This window comes from Taudactylus pleione, unplaced genomic scaffold (assembly GCF_031769625.1).
Source record: "Taudactylus pleione unplaced genomic scaffold, aTauple2 ptg000066l, whole genome shotgun sequence".
Taxonomy (NCBI): domain Eukaryota; kingdom Metazoa; phylum Chordata; class Amphibia; order Anura; family Myobatrachidae; genus Taudactylus; species Taudactylus pleione.
Window position 1 is genome coordinate 2,591,888 of NW_028284468.1, and position 21,033 is coordinate 2,612,920.

A 21,033-nucleotide genomic window follows, 5' to 3' on the forward strand; every position below is an offset into this window, starting at 1 on the left:
TAAGGTTCACCCCGGTACATCTGAAATTGGCATACATTTTCTGTACAGTGCTATGTATATTGGTGGCACCCAGGGCCGGATTAAGGGGGGGTGACAGGGGTGGTTGTCCCAGGCCCCCACACATAGAGGGGTCCCACACAGGGTCAATGTGACCTGTTCCCGGATGGGGGCCGGGCTCGGAAGCCACGGCTGTTCTATTGCATGCAGCACAGACTCAGAGCAGCTCCCGAGTCCTCTCATCAATGTCACGTAACACATGTCCACGATGCTGAGAAGGGAACTCAGGATCAGTTCTGCCGGCCGGGACATCAGGTGAAAGAGTCTCCATATGGGGCTGAGAGGGGGGGGGTTAGGCACAGGCACCGTGTTGCTTGGAGGGGGCCCCCACAAGCCTTAATCCGGCCCTGGTGGCAGCATGTAAATAAATGATGATAATAATAATCGACAGATGCCTGCACTACTAAGCTGAGAACAATCAGGAGGACTGTGTTGTGGTGGGCAGATACATGCCTGTTGTTTATTTGGATGTGGAATAAAGGTAAATGTGGAATAAAAACAAACCTGATATTGTTGCAGTAACTGTAAGTTATTGTGGGCAGAGGAGGTTAGATGCCAGGTTGTTACATGTGCCACTGCGGCTCTCTGCCTGATTGGCTCTCAGTGGTTATCCTAACTACCTGGACTCTGGCTGCTACGTGCAGTTACTCACCTGTTGGTAGTCTCGTTACCTGACCTCAGCCTGAGTGACCAATCACAGGAGACCTCTCCCTTCTTTAGGGATTCAAGTCTGTTCGTGTCTGCTGGTGATATACTAAGTTTTGTTCCTAGTGGATGGTCACTGCACGCTTTGTGCCAGTATCCTGCTGTTGTATACCTTTGCTCCCAGTCTACTGTGTCCTGCTGGATTCTGCCCTGTTCCTGTGTCCATCCTAACTCTGTGCCTGTGTCATGCCAAAACCCTCCAGCTTACCTTTTGTGTCACCTCCAGTTTGTGTCTAGTCCAGCGTGTACCTGCATCTGCCTGCCAGTTCTGCTATATCAAGTACTGATTCGGTTACAAACTCCAACCTGCATTCACCTGTCAGTTCAACTATATCAAGTATTGGTTCTGCTACAAACCGCAACCTGCATTCACCTGTCATTTCAACTATATCAAGTATTGGTTCTGCTACAAACCGCAACCTGCATTCACCTGTCATTTCAACTATATCAAGTATTGGTTCTGCTACAAACCGCAACCTGCATTCACCGGTCATTTCAACTATAGCAAGTATTGGTTCTGCTACAAAATCCAACCTGCATCTGCCTGCCAGTTCAACTATATCAAGTATTGGTTCTTTTACAAGCACCAACCTGCATTCACCTGTCTGTTCAACAATATCAAGTACTGGTGCTGTTACAAACACCCACCTGAGTAACCGGTCTGCCACTATCAAATCCATTTCCAGCATTGCAGGTTTAACAGTGTTCCCACCTGCATCCTGAGTATCTGGCCTGCCATAATCAAATCCATATCCAGCATTGCAGCTTCAACACAATTCTTACCTGCATCCTGAGTAGCTGGCCTGCCACTATCCAGATCTACATCCTGTCTGTTTCTGTGCTTATCCACCTGTGCCAGTTAATTGCAAGTCTTCAGACTATCAAGCTAGTTTCCCAGCAGCAGACTATAGCACACACCTGTATCTGTTTGCCTCAGCCCAGCCATTAACTCCAACCTTGCCTGCTGCCATTATTCCAAGTATTAGGGGAATTCAATATGGGTGCGAAAACTCAGTTTTTGCGTTAATATCGCACCTATGACGTCATTATCGCAGGTTTTAGTTTTACACTGTATTCAATTTCAAAGACTTTTCGCCGGGGATAACTTTTCACCACTGAATAGGTGGCGAAAAAAAGTGCAGAATTGGGGTTTAGGGGTGCAGGCTTAAAAAAAATAGCCTGCACCCCTGGGAATTACATTTTAAAAATAACTGTGTCAAAAAAAAAAAAATAGGGACACCCCAAAAAATTAATTTAAAAATTGGGGTGAAAAAATAAAAAATGGGGAAAAAAGTGTTTAAAAATAGGGAAATAGGTTCAGGGCTATTCTGCAAGTATGCGGCAGGTGTATTCTAGAATAGGCTATTAGCGGCAGGTGCATAGTTACAGAATTTTTAAAAACTTACTTTAGGGACATCAAAATATGCTAGTACCCATTTTCATGTACCCCAAATTTGATGGGACCACTTAAAAAAACGAAAAAAATAACCTAAGTGCTCTTCTGCAACACTTCTTCAATGTCAAGAAAAAAAAACACCTGCTGCGGCTATTTAAATCCCCGACTTTCATTTGCAGGCTAAAACGGTGCTACCCATAGTGATCCCCCATGTTTTTACAACTTTAGGGGGTCTTACAATTTTTTTTAAGGAAAATTTCGTAACTTTGCGCAAATCCCACTGCGCAGGCTCCCGTGTTCATTAGTTTCATATTGAATACGGGGATAAGCGGGCGCGCGCCCGATACTTTATCCCAGGTAGAAGCTCCGATATGAAACGTAAACTTCGACAGCGAAGTTTACGTTTCATATTGAATTCCCCTCTTAAACTTTTCTGTGGATCCCTGCCTATTTCATGATCCATCAGCAAACTCAAGGGGTCTCTTGTAAATAGTGCAAGTACATCCATAACACAGGTAAAATGGATGGTTTTTTGGGGGGGGGTTGTTATATGGGGCACATGGAGAGGTGTGAGGACACTGAGGATCCACCTTCATTATATGATAGTTTGGATGGACCTAGGGCACCCTCGCTCCCCCTCATGTCAGAAACAGGCTACTCAGTTCTGCCTGTGCTCTAGTCATTCATCATAGTTCTGTCCATTGTCCTAAATTCTTGTTGGCCTTCCAAAACTATAGATGCTAAAAGAATACACAGTTTTCTGCATATATTACATTTATTCAGGAATAGGAAGGTGTAAACGATCTCATGTGAATAGAAATGTTACTTGGAAAAGTTTAAAATAAATAAGGGTGAGAACAAGCCTTCTACAATGCAGGCTACAAACATGGGGCTCCTGCCAGAAGCACCTGGTCTTTAGTACACCTAATGGGGTGTGCACCACAACGTGTTAAACAAAGCATATCTATAAGATACATATATATATTGTATGGACGACAATCTAGGGCCAACAACAAGTTCTCTCTCTGCTCCTATACTCAGTGTAACTGCAGGGGACACACAGTGAGAGCAAATAAACAAGCTAAGGAGAGAGGGAAACAGATGAGTCTGCCTATGACGTTACCCAATCTGGTCTATGAGACCCCTTTCACTAAGGTGGCATTACACCATTACCAGGGTCTCCACATCTGCAGTGAGCCCATCAAGGGGCAGTGTTCCTTAGTATGTGGCTCTGTCTCAGGGTCAGCCTGGGTAGCTGGAGAGGTTGTCCTTCCAGCACCCTCCTCACAGACGAAGGGATGCTCAGATTTGACATCTCTGGCCTTGGGGAGAGATTTCAGCAGGTGATTGAGAAGACGTGCTCCAAGGGCTTGGTCCATCCAGTCACAGTTGAGAAGCAGATTGTGGAGCTCATGCATACACTGGATGTATCCTGTGCTGAATCTTTGCTGGATGTCCACACTCTGCGAAGTTTCTCCTTTGGAAGCAAAATACACAGGTAAAAAAACGGATCATTGTGATAGATCATAACCCTAAATGTTTGTTTGCACTTTATCTGATTTTATAAAAAATACAGTCTTGATTACTGTAGCTTCTTGTGCAGTGTCCCCTCATTGGGCCTGATTCAGGGGTTCACACAACGTGGCTGCAGCTTCTTCCGCAAGCACGTCTGCGTCTTTATGTTAATGCCGCAACCGACTCTGAGCCTACTGAGATGCCCACTGGCAGTGACGCTGTTCTGTCTCTATGCTTATTTAAGTGCACCATCAGTTGCAACATCAAAACTTGCCCCAGCCCTATGGCAGGTGCAATTCCCCATCTGAACATGGCATCCTGTCAGGGGCTGGCTGGCAACTTTTAGCCTGGGGGCAAATGCATGCAGGCGGCCCTGGCAGAGGAGTAGCTTGTAGCCAGGGTGCCCAAAAGAACTTGCGTGCTACGGCGCCCCCCCCCCCCTCAAGTGTTCTAGGGAGGAGGCGGGTCCATATGGGATTAATGTAAGGTAAAAATAAAGATTAGGGGCAGCCCCCTGTCGTAGTGCCCATATGCAGTGCCACCCTGTGCCAAAGGAGGACACCCTTATGCAGGCCTCGAGTAGTGCCCCCAGTAGTGATCCCCCCTATGCAGTGCCCCTTGTGCCCCCAGTAGTAAGCCCCTTATATAGTGCCCCCAGTAGTGGTAACCCTTATGCAGTGCCCCTTAAATAGTGGCCCCAGTTGTAGTCTTCCCCCTATGCAGTACCCCCACTATTGCCCTTTATATAGAGCCCCCAGCAGTGGTCCCTCGATGCAGTGCCCAGAGTGGTAGTCCCCTCCCCCCTATGTAGTGCCCCTAGTAGTAGTCCCCTCCCCCCTATGCAATGCCCCTAGTAGTAGTCCCCTCCCCTTGTAGTGCCCCTAGTAGTAGTCCCCCCCAGTAGTAGTACCCCCCTTGTAGTGCCCCCAGTAGTAGTCCCCCCTTGTAGTGCCCCCAGTAGTAGTCCCCCCCCCTTGTAGTGCCCCCAGTAGTAGTAGTCCTGCCCAGGTAGTGCCCCCAGTAGTAGTAGTCCCCCCTTGTAGTGCCCCCAGTAGTAGTAGTCCCCCCCTTGTAGTGCCCCCAGTAGTAGTAGTCCCCCCCCTTGTAGTGCCCCCAGTAGTAGTATGCCTCCCCCTTGTAGTGCCCCCAGTAGTATTCCCCCCCCCTTGTAGTGCTCCCAGTAGGCCCCCCCCTTGTAGTGCTCCCAGTAGGCCCCCCCCCTTGTAGTGCTCCCAGTAGGCCCCCCCCTTGTAGTGCTCCCAGGAGTCCCCCCCTTGTAGTGCCCCTAGTAGTAGTCCCCCCCAGTAGTAGTACCCCCCTTGTAGTGCCCCCAGTAGTAGTCCCCCCTTGTAGTGCCCCCAGTAGTAGTCCCCCCCCTTGTAGTGCCCCCAGTAGTAGTAGTCCTGCCCAGGTAGTGCCCCCAGTAGTAGTAGTCCCCCCTTGTAGTGCCCCCAGTAGTAGTAGTCCCCCCCTTGTAGTGCCCCCAGTAGTAGTAGTCCCCCCCCTTGTAGTGCCCCCAGTAGTAGTATTCCTCCCCCTTGTAGTGCCCCCAGTAGTATTCCCCCCCCCTTGTAGTGCTCCCAGTAGGCCCCCCCCTTGTAGTGCTCCCAGTAGGCCCCCCCCCTTGTAGTGCTCCCAGTAGGCCCCCCCCCTTGTAGTGCTCCCAGGAGTCCCCCCCTTGTAGTGCTCCCAGTAGTCCCCCCCTTGTAGTGCTCCCAGTAGTCCCCACCTTGTAGTGCCCCCAGTAGTATTCCCCCCCCTTGTAGTGCTCCCAGTAGTCCCCCCCTTGTAGTGCTCCCAGTAGTCCCCCCCTTGTAGTGCTCCCAGTAGTCCCCCCCTTGTAGTGCTCCCAGTAGTCTCCCCCTTGTAGTGCTCCCAGTAGTATTCCCCCCCCTTGTAGTGCTCCCAGTAGTCTTCCCCCCCCTGTAGTGCTCCCAGTAGTCTTCCCCCCCTGTAGTGCTCCCAGTAGTCTTCCCCCCCTGTAGTGCTCCCAGTAGTCTTCCCCCCCTGTAGTGCTCCCAGTAGTCTTCCCCCCCTGTAGTGCTCCCAGTAGTCTTCCCCCCCTGTAGTGCTCCCAGTAGTATTCCCCCCCTGTAGTGCTCCCAGTAGTATTCCCCCCCTGTAGTGCTCCCTGTAGTCCCCGCCCCCCGCAGTAGAGACATAATAAAAAAAATAAAAAAACACACCTGACACCCGCTCCTGCTCCGGGTCCCGCCGCCGAGATCAGCTCCTCCATCCGCCGCTTTGCATTATGGGAGTGATGCGTCATGGGAGTGACGCGTCACTCCCATTACCCACTGCGGGAGCCGGAAGATGTCCGGCTCTGGCAGTGGGAGCAGCAGCCGATGAGAGTCTGTCTGACTGTCATCAGCTGCTAAAGCAAACACACAGCTGCCGGAGCTGGCGGCTGTGTGTTTGTGCTGTGTAGCGCTGACCGAGCTCCGTCCGGTCAGCGCTACACGCGCGGTGCAGTCTGTGTCACAGTGACGCAGTCTGCACCGCGGCCCACATGACGCTGCGGCCCGGGGGGCACATGGCACCCTGCCCCCCGGCCCAGCCCGCCACTGCATCCTGTGTCAGTGCTACTGCATCTTGAGACGCAGTCGCTGTTTTAGTTTCATGCCCGCATCTGGCTATCCGCTCACAGGAATGCCAACTGATCTCCCCAACACTTGCATCTAAAAATCGTTCTGCATCTCACAGTGGTAACTATCGGCACACACGCGCAGGCTGAAAACATTGGACGCTTGCATCTGACATCGCCACTGCCAACTCTGAATCTGACCCATAGTGTGTTGATGCCACTGTTGCTGTTTTTATTTATGGAGCTGTGTAGTTGACATCTAAAATATTACAAGAAAATAATGAAAGTGCAACTTGCAGGCTTTTAAACTACAGTATGTTTCTGCAACATTTATACAAATTTGCACACAATGAAGCTGATTCTGAGACACTGTAGTAGTTGTAGTAGTCCAGGAAAGTAACTGTAGTAGTCCAGGAAAGGCTGATTTACTACCTTATGGGAATGTGATTATCCATAGGGTTAATGAGGTGGTCCATGCGTCTGCCGTGCACACATTTGATTTTACACCAGCTGCCGTAACCATCATCATCATTATTAGCACATGCACCAGCCTCATGCTAGAAGAAACAGGCTTCCTTTCCCGGTACGTTTGACTCGCACAGAGCATTAGAGACACGCCCGCGGCACTCCCATGACACGCCCACGGCATTCCCATGACAGACTTGTATGTTCACCACCCAGTTGCCGCTCTGAAACGCTCTTTTTCACAGAAAGAAAGATCTGCCCAAATTCTGACCCACTCATGATAGAACGGACATACGCAAAAATGTACATTCGCATCTGCGCATGCCCTGTATGCAAAAACTCGATATCTGGCTGAGTGAGAATCAGACCCAATATTAACATCGGAAATGGGAACACAAAGTGCTAGACTGCTTGTCTTACCTACTGGCATTTAGCTTATACAAGTCTGGTTAATCAAATAGCCGAATAACTTTATACAACGGGCTGAAACACCCAGAGGGGATTAGTTATATTGTTGTCATCATGATGTTCTCCCATATACACAGCCCCCTCTGGTGACAGAAAGGAAAAGTGCTGCTGCTGATAGAACTAAACAATGTCTCACCTGTGGATCTATTCCTCTGAATATTCTCCAGATGTCTCACAGTCATCTCCAGTATGTCTGCTTTCTCCAGCTTAGACTGCTAAAACAATAACAGTAGTACAGCTATTGCGGCTGCATTCCATGTATTGCAGTATCCTCATATATAAAGCACAATACAGTCGTAGCACAAGTACAATTTTATCCACACTAACTTACTGTCCCAGAATGTTCAGGTGACTCATGGATTTCAGAGAGTTCTCCCGGATCCCACCCTCTTCCCTAGTAAAGTGGGCCAGACCTAGACACAATACCATGCAAACTGCATAATCATGGCACCATGATGATTACACTGTAGGGGTGGGGCTATAGTAATGCATACTTGCTGACAATCTGGCTTCCCCCTCCAGGAGCAGGCACAGCGGGGAGCGTGGCGCGTGATCACATCATCGCGTCCTCGTCCCCGCTGAGTAATGCCGCCCTCTTGTATTCTATAAGTGTGCGGCTGAGGGGAGGAAGAGGATGGCGGCGGGGGGTCGGAGTGGTCTGGTGGCGGCCGGTCGTGAGAATTGCCCACACTTCCGGGATGCTGGGAGTGACACTCAATTTTCGTGAGCCTCCCGGCAGTTCCGAGAGAAAAGGCAAGTATGATAATGTGATTTGCATCGCCAGACCTCTAAATTTGACACTTGCATCTCCCCTTTGGGAGGTCCCATAATTCAGCTACTATAATTTTACCTTACTTCCCAACATTTGTATTTTTGCAGTAGGGACAGAGAGTGACAAAAGCATGAGCAGGGGGCATGGTCATACTAGAAGAGGGCATGGCAATGTCACATTGGGGCTTTCCCAGCACTCCAGAAGCCTCCAGCCTCTCCAAGCACAGTGTGGACGAAGGTTCAATTGACTGTGGCTTTGGCAATGTCTTTGCTTAAAAAATAAGCTATTGTTGAACTTATCTGCCTTCGGAGATGCCCAACTTCCTGATATGGGAACAGACTATATATACTATGGTTGCCTATAGGGTAACTCAGTGGTTCCCAAACTGTGCGCCGTGGCACCCTGGGGTGCCTTGGGACACTTGCAAGGGTGCCTCAGGTTGGTGGTCCAGCACCAAATCAAATTATTTATGGTCAATGTAATATGGACAAACAGAAGCACAATCCTGTCCACCATCAGAACGTAAGGATTACAGGTAAGCACAATTTACTTCACTTTACTACTTTATTACAATTTTTCTGAATTTCTCAATAACTTTTGGCTTAGGGGTGCCATGAAAACAATGCTTATACTCCAGGGCGCCGTGGTTCAAAAAAGTTTGGGAACCTCTGGGGTATCCATTGAGGAGCACCCCGCCATTTGCTATTAATTTGGATGAGAGTGCAGAACTTACATATATATATATATATATATATATATATATATATATATATATATATATATATATGTACCCTAATGACGATGCATTAAAGCATTGCACAGTTGGCATCGATCCTGCGTCCTTGTCATATTTATCACGAGTGCCACCATTATGTGCAGTTATATATATATATATATATATATATATATATTATATAATTAGATAGGACCAAAAAACAACACTCTGAGGCTTAAACAATTCTATGACAATGTGTCACATAAAAAGACCAACGTTTCGGTGCTCACATGCCTCTTTGTCCAGGTGAGTACACAGATACCAAAATACGCTTACCTTTAGTTCTCTGTGTACCTACCTTGACAAGAGGGCATGTGAGCCCCGGAACGTTGGTCTTTTTATGTGAAACATAGTCATAAACTTTTTTAAGCCTCCGAGCGCCGCTATTGTTTTCAGAAGAGTGACGTTCTTCCAAGGTATCCTATATCTTGATAAAAGAGCCTAAAATGACGCCGGGATGCATGAACAAAAACACAAAGGACAGCTCTCTCAGTAAGAGCGGTCCTTTGCGAGTGAGGGACTTCCGGGTCTATGACCCAGAAGTCCCTCTGGTGTCATTCTGCTCATGCGCCATGGAGGGTGCCTGGAGGGGTCCGATTGCAATGGCATTGCCCACCACAATCCAATGCGATACATTCTGGAGCTTGATGCACATGAGAAATGCTGTCAAACACCCAAAAACTGCATTCTCGGGGGTTTGACCGCATTTATGACTTTGCTGCATTCCGTCTGGAAGGAGATGACTTAATGGAGTGCGCCTCAGCAATAGAGAGGGGTGACCTTTAGTTTTGTTCCTTGCTGAGCAGAGGGCCAACAGAGATTGGGGGCTAAATGTAATAGAGTGCGAGTCGGCGCTGCTGTGGGAATACATGTGAGTATGTCCATATTTTTAATGCAGCAAGCATGTTATAGGCTAACTCACCAGCTTGGTTTAGCCTTTAACACGCTTGCTGCTTTTAAAATACGGGCATACTTTCGTGTATTCCCACAGGAGCTCCGGCTTGCACTCTGTTACATTTAGCCCTGGGTCTCTTTCTATACTGTGTTTCTTTGGTAAAGTAGCAAATTCCTAGGCACATTGTGCGCATGTAATAATGTAATCCTGTACTTTCCTCTTACTGTCTCGATTAATTTTAATTGAACTTTTGGGTTTCGAAAGAGTTGCAGGAGGGCATGTTCAAGGTAATAAATTAAAGTGATGTAAAGGGCAAACCCATTAACATTGTGTAGTGTATAATAAGTGTATACATTCTTGTATACCTGGAAACCTTACTCCTGCCAAGCCAGCTGCTTGAATCGTGACCAAAATAGCAGTAGTATATAATAAGATTTTACTGAGATGCTGCCACAACATGCAGTATAAGGGATGCAACAGAGTTGTTGTGCATGCCCAGTGGCATAAATTTCTCAATCAGCATACTGGACCAGAGAGCAGCTGCCAGCAAGAAGAGACAGGCATCTTACCATGAGGTGGCAGAATGTGTGCTTAGAGAGCTAAAGTCTGTCTTCTACTGGTTATACTATGTATGTTTATGTGTTTATTATGGGATGTTAACCTTTTTCTGACCACTTATGTTATTTATATGAGCTAAATATATACAGAAGGTTCGTTTTTCAGGATCTCAAACCTACAGCCAATATAGACCAGTGTTAACATAGGCAGTACAAAGAAAATACTCTGCTTATAGCCCCTGATTGCATACTTCATTGTAGTGCAAGGAACTATACACATCTCTGAAAAAATCTTCCCATAGGGCTCTGTGAGGCAGGAATGGTGTTTCTCAGTGTGCTCCAAGGAGTTTGTACCTGATTAGAGAACCTAAGTAATGGTTAATGATTAGCATTACCTTAGTATGAACATTGGTTTACTTGCTTAGGGAGGAATTCAATTAGCCAAGATAAATTGTCGGGGGTGAAGAATTGAAGCAACCCCTGGCTTTATAGCCTGAGGCTATTTAATTAGGCTCCCTTTGCACCCTATAGCTGTGTTGACGCCCATTAAATGAACGTGTTAAAGGACGTTAACACTGGTCATCGGGCGTTAATACACAGAATCCATGTAAAGTACACTGATTTGTGCATTATCTAGCTGTTATCACCTGATACTCTTTCTAGGCCACTCTGCATCATTGCAACTAATGAGACTCCTTATTAAAAAAAATAATAATAATTGTGTAGAAGGTAGATGGGGATTGTAAGCTCCTAGGAGCAGGGTCCTCCTCCCCACTGTCTCACAGCCTTCTTCTCTAGCACTTCTATGAAAGCCTTCACCTTTCCAGCTGTATTGTGTATGGAGAATTGTTGCTAATTGTTACTTGTGCTCTGTTTATAAGTTGGTTACTGTATTGTAATGTAATGTTCTGCGTACCCTTTACTGTATGTACGGCTTCGGACCTCTTGTGGTGCCCTATAAATAAAATGTAATAATAATAATTCAATGGTCAAAAAAAAAAATCAGTCATAGGGCTGAATACGAGTTGGGAGCAATGTAAAAAAAGAGGAGTAAAATACTATTGGTGTTAAATACTATCCAAATTAACCCACGATCTATCGTGCATCCTATACTATTCCAGTGCATCGTCACCGAGATTTTCAGATCTTGCCTGCAGCAGGCAAGACCTGGAGATGCGATGTACAACCAGCGGGTGCACGCATCGGCATCGTGAGTAGAGACTCACGATTAGGACATATTTTACACGATCTGTCGTCCCGATGCATCGGAATCGGGCTGATCGTGTAAAATATTGCCTAGTGTGTGGGCAACTCTACTCCTGTTTTTTGCTGTGACCAAAGAATCGGCCCCACTATTGGAATGTGTTCCGGGCAGAATTTCACTAGAATTTCTCTTAGAATTTTTGTGGAGAATGTTCCCATAGCAACCAATCAGCTTATACCTATCTTTTATCTAGTACATTCTATAAAAAGATGGGTAGAAGCTGATTTGGTTGCTATGGGAATCTTCTCCACTTGTCCTCTTTAGAAGGTTTGATACATCTCCCCCATATTGTGGAGCAGCAATCACAAGTAGGGCTTGAATATGTTATAACATCACACCTGCACAATGGGATGTAGTTATGAGACCGGCGGCCACGATGCCGCCGGTCTAAATCCCAACAGGGGAAGCCCGACAAGGGACATAAGAGACTCCAAAATACAGAAGGATGCCAGCCCAAACAAGGTAAGTCCGGAGCACCCTTACTGTTATCCGCGGGGGGAGGGTTTGGTTTAGACAGTGTAGAAGGGTCAGGGTTAGGTTTTTTTTAGGTTTACTAACCATCGGGATGCCGCTGTCTGTGTTGTTACAGGAGGCATCCTGACAGCCGGCATTACATACCGATTCCCTGCACAACGGCCCGTTCCATCACTGCTGTTGGTTTACATACATTTTATTACACCTTCTCTAGTGATTATGTAATATATATACAGATAGTCAGTGGTTAATTAAGCAAGTTTTCTGCCAAGCATGTCTCTCACACCAAAGGTTCACGCCCCCCTCCTCACTTGCGGTAACAGCCCCAACCGCGGGGGACAAAGAAAAGGTAATTACGGCAGAGGTAAGTGTAGAAGTTGGGGGAAGAGGCCCCTAGATCCAGTTTGCACCAGGTCCAATACACTAGCCTGTACCTCAGGGGGGGAACTAGCGGCAGTGCAGTAGATCCATTACACTGGGGCCTTTCGCAATGAAGGGTCTCACGGCCGGTAGCATTATAATGAGTCTGACTAACTCGCCACTTGCTGCTGGCCTCCTGTAACAATGAATGAGGCCAGCATGTGGTCCCCTCTCCCCTAATTCTCTTGCCACCAGCACCGGGAATATGATGTAATGGTCTCGTGACCATCCCCACTGCCAAGACCAAGGAGATGAGGAGCCACTGGGACAAGTGGGACTCCAGGACCTCCTGCTGCTGCTTACGTGGCTGGAGGAGGCTGCACATGGAGGGGATCGGAGTGTCTGGGACTTTTCTCCCTATTTGATTTTCCTCTCATTCTTTGTTTACACATGGTAGGCCCAACAAATTTCCAGGAGATTGTGTGTATATAATATATGCATTACATGTTTTTATATATTGTGAGTTCTTTTTAATAAAAGTTTTTATATACTTTGTAAAGCGGTTTTGCACTATGTTTTATCTTGTTACATATACTATTTGGGACCTGTATGCCATTTCATCGGGACAGTCCCGCTTTTTATGCATTGTCCCATCTGCTGGCCGCAGTGTCCAGTGGACGAGGGAGTAGGTTAAGGGGTCACTCTGTCACCGCTGCTCTGCAAAGGCATAGCAGAGCAACAGTGAATGGATGAAGCACGCAATCATGTGTCATCTACACTGTGCCATAAAAGGCTGGGGACAGCTCCCGGAGAACTGGGCAAGCCCTCAGTATGACGGGAACTGGGGCATGAGCGCTGTCACACCCCACAAATGTGTACACCAGAGCACGTAGCCTTGTGCATCATTAGGCCATGAACAGTTATTGGCAGGGGCGTAGAGAGCCACGCCGGGCCCCGGTAAAGGGGGGCGTGGCCTAATTTCACGAGGCGTGGCCATGCCCCCTTGAAAAAAAAAAGATTTTTGCAAAGCCAGTGGGGGGCGTGATCAGTGTGATCGCTCCCCCCTTCAGGCATAGGAGATTGCTGTGGCTGCTACTTAGCAGCCGCAAGCAATCTCCCGCTGCAGTCCAGCACACGCTGTGTGCTGGGCTGCTGCAGAGGGAGGGAGGAAGTGGGGGGGGGGGCTGCGCCAGACCCGGGCCCCCGCCAGGCCCCTGCCGGGCCCCTCTGGAAGCCCGGGCCCGGGTAAACTGTACCCGCTCCCCCCCCTCTCGGCACCCCTGGTTATTGGCACATGCACAAAAGCCCCAACACCATTCTCCTCAATGTTGGAGGTATGTGTGTGTTCACCTATATATATCGTGCATGTATGTGTGTGTTGGGGGTGACCCAAAGCATATTGTTGCACCTGGGCCCACCACTCGCTAGTTCCGCCACTGCTGTACATTACACACAGCTGGCTACTTACATCAAGATGAAACACCCTTATCACAGTTTCTTTCAGCTGCTCCAGGTAAGAGTTGATTCTCTCTCTTCTCTTGCGTTCAATGAGCGGCTTTCTGAGCTATGTGGAGAAAGAACAGAAATGTTCATGTAATGATAATCTAAACTAAAATGTGCATTTACTATTTATGATAAAAGACTGGGCCTTATTTATTAGATGCAAAAGCCAAGGGCAGCTCCAAATGTTTTTTTTTTCTTGTTGTGTCCTCTCAAATTGTGCAATTGCCAAAGTGCATGGTTTTATGGAACAAGATAGCGGCACAGCTGCAGTGCTTACTTAGGGCTGTAATTGCTAGAATGTGGACCTTGCAGCCAGTGAGAGCCGGTTCTCCTCAAGTAACCTTGTAGTTACATCATTGGATACAATGTAGCGGTTCACACCATAGGCTTCAATAGAGATTTCTCACCATTGAAGTCTATGGAGGAGACAGCTGACCGCACACAGCCAATCAGTGAGCAGCTCCGACGGAGATGCCCGCTGATTAGCTGGTGGCTCCTGCAATGACTGGATGCATGTGGGCCCCAGTCATTTGCACGGAGGAAAGGTATGTGAAAACACATACCTTCCTCCTGTCTGGCATGGTTTCGGGTTTTTCCGATTTTTTTGTTTTAACCCCCTGGATGCCTACAGGGACCGAAGACGACAGGAACATCGCATAAGAGAGGTGAGTATGGATTATCTATTATTGGTACCCCTATGGAATCCTACTGGACAAGGGGACATGATGTCATCAGGGATAGAAGGTGAGTATGTGTGTCAGTTAGTGTGAGTGTGTGTGTGCATGTATGTTATAATAAACTTTTTCTGACAAGGTGTGAGTTGTGTTTTTTGAAGTATTTGTTTGGCTGTGGAACTAAAGGTACCAGGAGACCCTTAATGCCCCGCATGCTGGTACTTCTGGTTCTCCAAGTACCAGTATGCAGGGGAGGCTTGCTGGGACGTAAAGTACCACAGCTAAAGACAATATTAACACTTCTAATTTTTACACAACACATTTACACTATCAACCCGGCACCCAATGGCCAGGAGTGCCGGGAATAACCCCGGTCTATCAGCCTAGGCCTGGGGTGCCCTGGAGAGGGGGACCCCTTTATTTGGGGGGTCTCCACCTCCCCAGGGATCCCCGGCCTGGGCTGACTAGCAGTCAGGGTTATTGCTTTGGCCGAGGAAACTGGTGTAAGGTTTTTCCTGGCTGTGGCATTTCTCCCCCGCTAGAAAGAGTCCGGTGCTGGTTAGGGAACTTACAGGGGACCCCTACTCATTTTGTCCCCTGTTTTTCCACAACCAGGACTGGCTCAGCAAAGCCTTGTTCTGGTTCTTAATATACAGGGGCCCCCTACGCATTTTCGCCCTGTATTTTTAGAACCAGAACAGGCTGGACAGAGCCTGGGGCTGGTTATGCTTTTGGAGGGGGGAGGGCTGCATGTCATGAGACACATGCATGTTTCTGTGTTACCGTGACCTGCTCAGGATAAACTCGCTACCCTGAAGCTGATCTATTTGGTGTATTTTAGTAAACTTTTTTTTGCGAGTTTGAAACTCGCACCCTATTACATTGGGCAAGTTGATTGTTTTAAATGGGAAAACATCTGGATGCGAATTTTAAAATGCCGAATTTTAGTAACTCTGAAAAAATGTGAGTTCTATTGAACTGACACCCTATTACATTGTAGAGTTGTGAAAAAGTGCGAGTTTACCACAAAACTCGCAATTTACCAAACAGACAAACTATTACATTTGGCCCTGAGAACCCGTTGCAATAGAAAATGGGGGATATCTCAGATATCTGTTGTGGTCCACTGTAGATACATCCAGGGAATACTGAATTTCTGCAGGTACCCCCTATCCCCCAAAAATGGTTGTTTTAGGGGGATATCCCAAAAACATGCCTTGATAAAATGGCCCCTTAGTTTGTTAAAAACAATGCTATAAAATTGTTGAAATTCACAGGTTAACAATAAAAGTGAAATTTTAAATTTTTATTTTAATTCTCCTTTTAAAACATGGCACATTTATATAGGACATTCTGCTTGATAGCCATAGTCAATACAGATCACGTTAGTGCAGTGTTGGCTAACCTTGACACTCGAGCTGTTATGGAACTACATAACCCAGCATGCACTGCAACAGTTTTGCTATTAGGGCATGCTAAAACTGTGGCAGGGCATGCTGGGATATATAGTTCCACAACAGCTGGAGTGTCAAGGTTAGCCAACACTGCGTTAGTGTGATCAAGGACTGTGCCGGATGTGTAAGGCATGCTACAAAAACTAAACAGCACAAGCTTATCTGCAGGTTGTATGGTGTGATTGTCATTGCTAAGCATTGCATTGCTCTGATTCTGCCAGACAGTTATATAATGTCACCTTGTGCAGCCAGTGCATAGTCACTGTCACATTCACCCAACCAGAGGAGCAATATTATATATATATATATATATATATATATATATATATATATATTTATGTTTCCAGATGTCAGAAATAGATTTCAGCACTACAAAGCTTGCCTTATTAGTTTAGTTATTAACAGTTATAAACAGTTGCATATTCATTATCACATGGACATATACGCGGTAGGGTTAACTTTTTGCCAGCAGCCAATTAAGCTGCCAGTATACTTTGGGAGTGTGGGAGGAAACTGGAGCATCCAGAGAAAACCCACTCAAACATTGGGAAACATACAAACTCTAAACAGATCAGCCATGACCAGTGATTGAACTCATGACCTCAGTGCTGTGAGGCAGTAATGCTAACCACCAACCGTGTTTGCACTTTACATTTTGGCTGCCCTTCAAGTGATTACATAGCTTTAGATGTAGAAAAGCTAGCCTAATAAATATGTGCACGTAATGTAAACACAAGAAATGGAAATACACATAACGAAGGATAGAGTCACTGACTGCGAATACATATGCAACTGTTTGAATCCTTTGGTTATAGTAATTAATGTTAGCAACATGGGTAAAAGTGATGGTTAGGCAAAGTCGGCAATAGTATTTTAAATTGATCATATACCTGTCCTACCAAAGCTTTACAGATATATAGTTTGGCACAGCCGATACCTGTGGAGCCAACCTGTAGCATGGCATGAGTTAATGCAACCCTGCTTACACTGTATACACTGCATGCTGTGAATCTGAAATACCCGGGCTCAGCATGATGGGTGCGTACTGGTCCAGTTGGCAAATAAGCAATGCCAGGCTGTGAATATGAAGTGTGTCCAACTCTGTACCTATGTGTGTAACCGTAGCCAAGCCGCTATGTGCTGCGGTGTGGCTACAACATGTGTAAACAGGATATGATTGGGGGATTACACATGGGAATATGTAAAGTAACTGCCATTGGTCACTGACCTGAGTGTAAAGAGAGCTGGGACTGAGTTGTTCCACCAGGGTGGGAGTTTTAAATGTGCTGGGCTTTGCCTGAGCTGTGTGGAGTGGTTATGTTGTGTGTCTGCTGTACATATGATAGCTGTAAATGTAAAATATGAGCAAGGTCCCATATGTGAAAGAGCCATGTCAGTGATTACCTGTCACAGAGGACAGCTCTTACCTTTCTTTCCTGTTTGGCACTGGGTAGTTTCAAGGGGTCCTTAGGTGCTGTAGACATTGCAACTTGCTAATACTATCCAGCTTCCTCAGTGACACTAGTGTGATCCCTTGCTTTGAAATGTCTCCCCACTGGTTGCTACCAAATCTTCCTGCTTCTCTATTGCTCTGTCTCTAACTTCCCACTGCTGTGTTCCTGTTCTTATTCTGTCCCTTCAACAGTTTCCCGCTCTAGCATTATATACAGGCCCCATTAGCATGTGAATAGCTCTCTCTTTTCTCTCTCTATTCAAAGATCCCAGGCACAGATGTCCGGATCAGGATCTTTTGTTAAGCCCACAGCATCCCCCTAAAACACCCGTGTCACGTTGTAACCTCGTCACTCACAGGAATGCAATTCATATGGAATTGTTATGTACAAAATGAGCAATTGGCAGACTCACGGGGCCTGATGCAGAGCTGTCTGCAATTTGCACCCAAATCGTAGGCGCAAACTGCGTTTACTAAAAACGTTGCAATGGCGACCACATGCTAAGCACCAGTTATCTGAAGAAGCGCACTGGCTGGCAGCATTAGCATATGTGCCAGGTACACATCAGACACTTACACCCACTTGTGCTCATGTTTTAAACCATTTTTTTTTATAAGCAACAAACAAATTCGCTATAACGTATCAATTAAACTTAGAAAACCTTTGTAATACAGCGGAAGAAACTTCCTCATGTACAAACATTTTTGCTGCAACACTTGAGCAGGGTGCACATCAGACTATGTGTACCCAGGGATGTGGCAAGTGAATACACACTTGCCGATGACGGGTCCGATGGGAGGGAGGGAGGCACCATGCTGCATTCTACAGCATGGCATCTTAACCGACATCCCCCGTCTGCCCAGCAGCCACAGCACACTTCTGCATCCCACCTTGCCAATGTTTATCATCGCAGGCTAAAGCTGGCCACACATCTAAAGATTATCTGTCCAACCAGCCAGCTAGTTGATTGGTTTGGAATGAAAATCTAGTAAGGTATGAAAGCAAATGACAATCAGCAATTTGCTCCTAAATGCTGGAAAATGGGCCAAAAGTGTTGTTTGAACAAATAGTTTAGATCAAACATTTAACAAACTTGTCTGAAGGACCATTTTCATCTGTTTTCTATCATTTAGGAGCAAATTGCTGATCATCAGTTACTACCATACGTTACCAGATTTTCATTCCAACCAATCAACAAGTTGGCTGGTTGGATGTAAGTTGGTCTAGTGTGTGGCCAGCTTTAGTCAATTGGATCAGCAACTTTGCTGTTGGTCTTCTCTTTCCTTTAATTCAGACTGAAAACATGTGGAATGAGAAGTTGCTTACCCTACAATCCTTTTGTTTGATCTGTACCTTTTTAGGGTATATGTAATCACCCATCACACTTGTTTGCACACGGGAGTGTGTATATATATATATATATATATATATATATATATATATATATTAGGGGTGTGCACCGGCCACTTTTCGTGTTTTGTGTTTTGGATCTGGATCTTTCTTCGTGTTTTGGATCTGGATTGGTTTTGCCAAAACCACCCTTCCGTGTTTTGGGTTCTGGGTTTTGTGTTTTGGATCTGTATTTTTTTGAAAAAAAGCATAAAAACAGCTAAAATCACAGAATTTGTAGGTTTTTCTGCTCCTATGCTATTATTAACCTCAATAACATTAATTTCCACTCATTTCCAGTCTATTCTGAACACCTCACACCTCACAATAGTGTTTTTATGTCCAACAGGTTGCACCAAGGTAGCTGGATGACTATGCTAAGCGACACGAGTGGGCGGCACAAACACGTGACCCATCTAGGCGTGATACTGCAGTGGCAGACAGGATGGCAGTTTGAAAATCTAGGCCCCAAACTGTACATAATGCAAAGAAAAAAAAGAGGTGCAAGATGGAATTGTCCTTGGGCCCTCCCACCCACCCTTATGTTGTATAAACAGGACATGCACACTTTAACAAACCAATCATTTCAGCGCCAGGGTCTGCCACACAACTGTGGCTGAAATGATTGGTTCGTTTGGGCCCCCACAAAACAAGCTGGCAATTAATGTGTCCCTGCACAAACTGGCTCTACGGAGGCAAGATGTCATCCTCATCCACCGATTCCTCACCCTCTTCAGTGTGTACATCCTCATCCTCACAAAGTATTAACTCGTCCCCACTTGAATCCACCACCACAGGTCCCTCTGTACGTTCTGGAGGCTGGTCTCCCTGGAAGAGCTGATAATTCATTTTGATGAACATCATCTTCTCCACATTCTGTGGAAGCAACCTCCTACACCTTTCGCTGACAAGGTTCCCGGCTGCACTAAACACTCTTTCGGAGTACACACTGGAGGGGGGGCAACTCAGGTAAAATAGAGCCAGTTTGTACAGGGGCCTCCAAATTGCCTCTTTTTCCTGCCAGTACAGGTATGGACTGTCTGACATGCCTACTTGGATGCTGTCACCGATGTAATCCTCCACCATTCTGTCAATGGTGACAGTATCATATGCAGTGACAGTAGACATGTCAGAAATTGTTGCCAGGTCCTTCAGTCCGGACCAGATGTCCAAACTTGGTCCTGCCTGCCCTGCATCACTGCCAGCGGGTTGCTTAGGATACCTACGTTTTTTCCTGGAAGCCCCAGTTGCGGGAGAAAATGAAGGAGCTGTTGACATGTCACGTTCCGCTTCAGCTGACAGTGTGTTCACCAGCAGGTCTTTGCACCTTTGCAGGCTTGTGTCGGCCGGAAAGAGAGACACCACATAGGCTTTAAACCTAGGATCGAGCACGGTGGCCAAAATGTAGTGGTCTGATTTCAACAGATTGACCACCCTGGAATCCTGGCAAAGCGAATGAAGGGCTTCATCCACAAGTCCCACATGCCGAGCAGAATCGCTCCATCTTAGCTCCTCCTTCACTTTCTCCAGCTGCTTCTGCAAAAGCCTGATGAGGGGAATGACCTGACTCAAGCTGGCACTGTCTGAACTGACTTCACGTGTGGCAAGTTCAAAGGGCTGGAGAACCTTGCACAACATGGAAATCATTCTCCACTGCGCTTGAGTCAGGTGCATACCCCCTCCTTTGCCTATGTCATAGGTGGATGTATAGGCTTGAATGGCCTTTTGCTGCTCCTCCATCCTCTGAAGCATATAGAGGGTTGAGTTCCACCGCGTCACAACCTCTTGCTTCAGGTGATGGCGGGGCAGGTTCAAGAGTGTTTGCTGGCGCTCCAGTCTTCGGCACGCAGTCGCTGAATGGTGAAAGTGGCCAGAAATTTTTCGGGCCACCCAAAGCGTCTCCTGCACGCCCCTGTCGCTTTTCAGAAAATTCTGCACCACCAAGTTTATTGTGTGAGCAAAACATGGGACGTGCTGGAATTTGCCCAGATGTAATGCCCGCACAATATTGGTGGCGTTGTCAGATATCACAAATCCCCAGGAGAGTCTAAGTGGGGTAAGCCACTGGGCGATGATTTCCATCAGTTTCTCTAAGAGGTTATCGGCGGTGTGCCTCTTACTGAAACTGGTGATACACAGCGTAGCCTGCCTTGGAACGAGCTGGCGTTTCTGAGATGCTGCGACTGGTGACGCTGCTGCTGTTGCTGCGTAAGGTGATACATCTACCCAGTGGGCTGTCACAGTCATATAGTCCTTAGTCTGCCCTGTTCCA

General features: G+C 46.8%; 1 protein-coding gene across 2 annotated transcripts; it reads right to left on the bottom strand.

Annotated features, from left to right (window-relative positions):
* Positions 1–2,944: 2,944 nt before the first annotated feature.
* On the bottom strand, positions 2,945–17,565 carry LOC148534376 (transcription cofactor HES-6-like). Of its 2 annotated transcripts, none has more exons than XM_088466818.1 (4): positions 17,346–17,565; positions 13,756–13,851; positions 7,327–7,402; positions 2,945–3,635 (listed from the first exon to the last, which is right to left on the bottom strand). In XM_088466818.1, the coding sequence occupies exons 1-4, from the start codon at positions 17,400–17,402 to the stop codon at positions 3,328–3,330; spliced, it is 537 nt and encodes a 178-aa protein (XP_088322944.1). In that variant the 5' UTR covers positions 17,403–17,565; the 3' UTR covers positions 2,945–3,327. The 2 variants fall into 2 exon arrangements, with proteins under 2 accessions (XP_088322944.1, XP_088322943.1); XM_088466817.1 differs by having other exon boundaries at positions 7,327–7,405.
* Positions 17,566–21,033: the final 3,468 nt, after the last annotated feature.